The sequence below is a fragment of the Eptatretus burgeri genome, chromosome 3, assembly GCF_056783735.1.
Source record: "Eptatretus burgeri isolate ZD-2024b chromosome 3, Ebu_testis_v1, whole genome shotgun sequence".
Lineage (NCBI taxonomy): Eukaryota > Metazoa > Chordata > Myxini > Myxiniformes > Myxinidae > Eptatretus > Eptatretus burgeri.
Window position 1 is genome coordinate 14505403 of NC_140963.1, and position 5000 is coordinate 14510402.

The following is a 5000-nucleotide window of genomic DNA, read 5'->3' on the forward strand; positions in this document are numbered from 1 at the left end:
CGGAATAGACCCGGTAACCTACGGCCAACAAGTTTACCCGACTTGCCGGTGAGGACATCGACGTCTCCCTGACAGAGACCGCTTTACCTGTTATCGAGGTAAACAAAACTGTTTCACTCGTTAAAAACTCTCCCATTGGAAAGTCCATCGACGGTGATACACAAACCACTGGTGATGAACCTGCTGTCACGTCGGTAAATGTTAACCCTGAATCCTTGTCAGCAGGAAATGGTGAAACAAATGTTAACCCTGTTACTGCTCCCAGTTCATCACGTGGTCAAGCTGGAAACGCAGGAAATGTTAAAATGGATGTTTTATGAGAGACCAGACCCCCTACCCCCCCCGCCCCTGAGAGACCCCCAAAGTACTGTATACCTCCACACCGTTACGGTCGAGGGAAGCGAGATCTCTGCATCCTCTGATGGTGTTTCTGTTTCATCAACTCCCCCGATTATTTCCTTTACTTCACCAGGAGATGTTCCCACAAAGGAAGAGCACATAGACGTGGTAACCAGTACAGATCCGTGTATCAATACTGACGACAGTGTCGATATGCAGGACTGTGCAAGTTTGTGTGACTCGGAAACTAAAACCGACTCTGACGAATCTGACCTGGAGGAACCAAACAGGACCAGTCAGGTGGAAACTGTGGAGAAGCTCACCGGTCCAAGGTCCTACCCCCCCCCCCTGAACAAATAAGACTCTTCTTACAAAATACATACAGGAAACGCAATATAAACCTGACAGAATACTTTCCAGATCTACCGTCCTTCCTCGAGTGTGCTCAGGCTATCGTACGTAAGCCCGACTTATTCGGTTTCCACCAGACACATTGTCACCGCTTAAAAAAATTGATTGTCAAGGTGAAAAGGGATTCTAATCAATGATCCCACTTATGATCTTATTCTTAGAAGCTATTATTCTCCTCATGGCCAGTTTCAAGATCGGAACGATAAATGTTAATGTTGGTGGGAAGTCCGCTCCGCAAGATCCAAATTAAACAGCTGTTCGAGGTCAACGGTCTTGGCATAGCTTTGTTACAAGAGACCCATGCTGTCCGATCTGTTCAGGCTCAGTGGCGACTATTTATGGACAAGGAATGTTTCTTTAGTAACAACTCCTCGTCGAAGGGAAACTTTTCCATCTGTCCTGCCTTCAATTTATGAGTATTATTGATGGACACCTTGCCTCCGTAACCTTCTCTATCGATCAGGTCAAGTTCACAATTCTCAATGTGTACGCTCCAAGCAAAAATGACGAGCGGATCTCCTTTTTTGCCGAACCAAGAAAATTCATGCAAACACTGGATTTGCAGACTTGTCTAATTATTGGTGGCGATTTTAACTGTACTGTTAACACTTCGTTTGACCGGAACGGGCTGGAACCCCAACCATGTACTGTACCGCAAAACTTTTTGCAAACATCATTGCAAAATATAATCTTCATGATATTTGGCGCGTGCAGCATCCTTCTGATCGGTCTTACACATGGTGTCGTTGTTTAAACAACCACATCTCACTTGCGAGGCTTGATCGCATTTATGTAAATTCTCATTTATTACATGGAGTTTATAAATCCGATATTGTGCCTTCTGGTTTCTCTGACCATTCCCAAGCCCGAGTCTTTATTCAACTCTCTAAACCATGTCCAGGGAGCTCTCACTGGAAATTCAATAACAGTTTACTAGAAAACCTCAACTTCATTCAGGCCTTTGAATCCTTCTGGACGGCTCTCCTAGAACAGAAGTTAACCTGTTCCGTTAACCCGCTGATATGGTGGGATCTCGTAAAAACCCAAACCAAAGGGTTCTGTCAACAGTATCAGTTTTTCCAAACAAGGGCTGACCATGAAGTAAAGAAAATATTACAGTTAAAGATTTTACATCTCCAACGAGTCATCGGACAAAATAATAGTAACATACAAAAAACCTTAACTGAGAAACAGTCCTTATTAAAGGAAATAACCGAGAGGAATGCACGTGGTGCCTTAGTTCGGATGAGGGTGCAACATCTGAATGAGGCAAAAGTACCAACAAAGTACTTCTTTTCCTTAGAGAAACGTCTTCCCAGTAAACAGCTTTCTCAGCTGCGATTAGCAGATTCATCCATTACCTTTACACAATCAGAAATCAAACTTTTCATGAAGGAATACTTTTCGAAAATATATTCAATGGAACAAATAAATCCTGAGTGTCGCCTCGATCTCCGTAGGCCTGCCAGTGTTGTGTGAAGATGGGCGTTCCCAACTGGAAAGACCCATTACTTTGGATGAACTTGGCACTGCCCTGCATGGCCTTGCCATTGGGAAAGCACCTGGTTTGGATGGACTCACAACCGAATTTTACAAGAAGTTTTGGCACTTATTGGGTCCAGAACTCATTAACACCTTGAACGTAAGCTGCCAGCTTGGAGAGCTACCTCAGCGTTGCCGACGAGCTCTTCTTACCCTCATCCCAAAAAAGGGAGACATGCTGAGAATTGAAAATTGGCGTCATGTGTCCGATGTGTCCGAAAATTGGCTTATCTCCCTGTTATGTACGGACTATAAGATATTTTCAAAAGCCCTGGCATCGCGACTTACTCCTTATTTATCCTCGTTGTTGAAGGAAGACCAATGTTACTGTGTCCCAAACGTTCCATTTATGACAATATCTCCCTTGTGAGAGACATCAATGAACTGTGCAAGGAAAACCCTTAAGATTTAGGACTTCTTCTCCTTGATCAGGAGAAAGCCTTTGACCGTGTTGACCATCGGTAACTTTTCGAAGTACTTGAGCGGTTTGGACTTGGTTCGACCTTCATCTCTTTGATTAAAATACTATACAATAATATTTATAGTGTGCTTAAGATAAACAATGAACTTGTTGCACCTTTGTCTATTAACAAGGGAATTAGACAAGGTTGCCCTCTTTCCGGGTTGCTTTATGCTCTCTCCATCGAACCCCTACTGGTTTCTTTGCGCTGTAGACTAATAGGGGTTAGTTTGTCCCAGCTTGATCGGCCCATCAAGGTACTGGGATACGCCGATGACGTGTGTGTATTCGTACAAGATATCAATGACATTAACATCATTAGTTATTGTTTGTCCTTATTTGAAAAGGCTTCTTCAGCCAAAGTAAATTGGAGCAAAACGAGCGCCCTTTGGCTCGGTCCGTTGTGCTACTTGGCGCCAAGACTTCCTGCTCCACTGTCATGGGCCAATGATGGTGTGAAATACCTTGGAGTTTTCTTAGGTAATAATACCACAGTAGCAAAGAATTGGGCTGGTCTGCTTGAGTTTGTTGAGGGTAACCTGCAAAAATGGAAAGGTCTGATCACACAACTGTCATATCATGGAAGGGTCTTGGTCATCAACACACTGGTGGCCTCTACCTTATGGCACAGGTTCTTCGTGCTGCATCCTCCAGCGGTGTTGCTTCAACAGCTCCAGAAGTGCTCTGTGTCCTTTTTCTGGGACGGAAAACACTGGCTGCAACCTGGGGTCCTCAGTTTACCACTGACCGATGGAGGCCAAGGCCTGGTCGACATAAAGAGCCGGCTAATGGCCTTTCGACTCTTGGTTGCTCTTCGCATGCTATACACGTGACCCTCTCCACCATGGGTCAACGTCACTCGTCACCTTTTGCAACAGGCTGGGAGGCGAGGCGATGACCACTCTCTTTTTCCTGATGGACCTTTCCAAAATCGACACATCCCCCCTCTCTGGTTTCTATCAGAGCATGATAAATGCGTGGCAAGCTCTGATAATAACAAGAGCTACACATTCTTACACGAAACAGATGTTTTTGGAAGAACCTTTGTTCTACAACTCCTTTTTCCATGATATACCTGCTGATAGGTGTTTTATTCAACGCTTTACCGACAAGGGCGTTAAATCTGTCGCAGATCTTCTCAGCCCAAACAGCAGCTGGATGGGAGCTGATGCATTGGCAAGCCTGGTCGGTGTGCGATCCTCTCGAATCGTGGCACGCATATTAGGTAGTGTGCTTTGGACATACACACAGCTCGCACCTGCTTGGGAGCAAGACCACCAAAGCAATGAACAAAATGCACATCGAATACCTTCTCTCTCTACCTTTCCTGAACTCGTATGTGCTTTTTCTCTTGCCAGCCCTCTTCCTTGTCCCCCTTTCAACGTAGGCTTCAATGGCCTTCCCAAACAAAAAGACCTTTATTTGGGTTGTGTAAAATTTCTTTCACAACGGCAAATAACACAGCAGACGGTTTGATGGAGAGACCTCTTACCTTGTTGTCTCCCTTATTTTCATCACTGGAAAGGTTTTTATCACCCTCCTGTACCAGCATGACATGGTGACCTCCAATGGAGACTAGTACACTGGATCCTTCCTTCTAATCGCTTGTTACACCGTTTTTCAAATCTGCTTGTCGATGAATGTCCCTTTTGTAAGAAATCTGAAAACCTTTTTCACATCTATGTTGAATGCCAACGGTTGGCACCTTTATTTATTTCACTTCGGAATTGTTTTGTGAGGTTTGGTTTGATTTTTAACACTTGTGTGTTCATCTACGGATTGGATATCCCACACAAAAATTCCAATGCTGTGTTAGCCAATTTCCTGCTTGCTCAGGCAAAGATGGCAGGATACAGGGTGTCCCCAAAAAATATTCAACTTTTCATCTGCAAAGAGGATGGTCAAAACATATTTAAAAAAAAGATATATGGCTGGATAGAAAGCTGAAAGGTTGAAGTTTATTGTACCAATGTCAAAATTGCCACCAAAATTAAAATTTTGGTATAGAATCGTCCTTTTCTTTTAGACCACATGTTCGACGTTGACTCCACATTGTCCGATCACTGCCTGCAAACGCGTTGTCATGTTTTCCATCACTTTGGGAAACGTTTCCTGAGGAATGTTCTGGATTTCTCGGTGGATGTTTTCCTTCAGCTGATCAAGAGTCTGAGGCCTAGGGTTTTCATAGATCCTGTCCTTGAGATACCCCCCACAAGAAGAAGTCTGGAGGAGTAAGGTCAGGGGAATA

At 44.1% G+C, this 5000-nt stretch overlaps 1 protein-coding gene across 8 annotated transcripts in view; it reads left to right on the forward strand.

Moving 5' to 3' along the window:
- Positions 1–5000, forward strand: part of LOC147029431 (RNA-binding motif, single-stranded-interacting protein 3-like) — a 371659-nt gene that overhangs the window by 79877 nt on the left and 286782 nt on the right. For 2 of the 8 annotated variants that reach the window (XM_085872476.1, XM_085872475.1), the window contains one exon: positions 1–48. This exon is cut by the window's left edge. The exons of the other annotated variants lie outside the window; for them this stretch is intronic. In XM_085872476.1, coding sequence (XP_085728602.1) covers positions 1–48 — 48 coding nt within the window. The remainder of the gene's footprint in view (positions 49–5000) is intronic. 8 annotated transcript variants of the gene reach the window in all.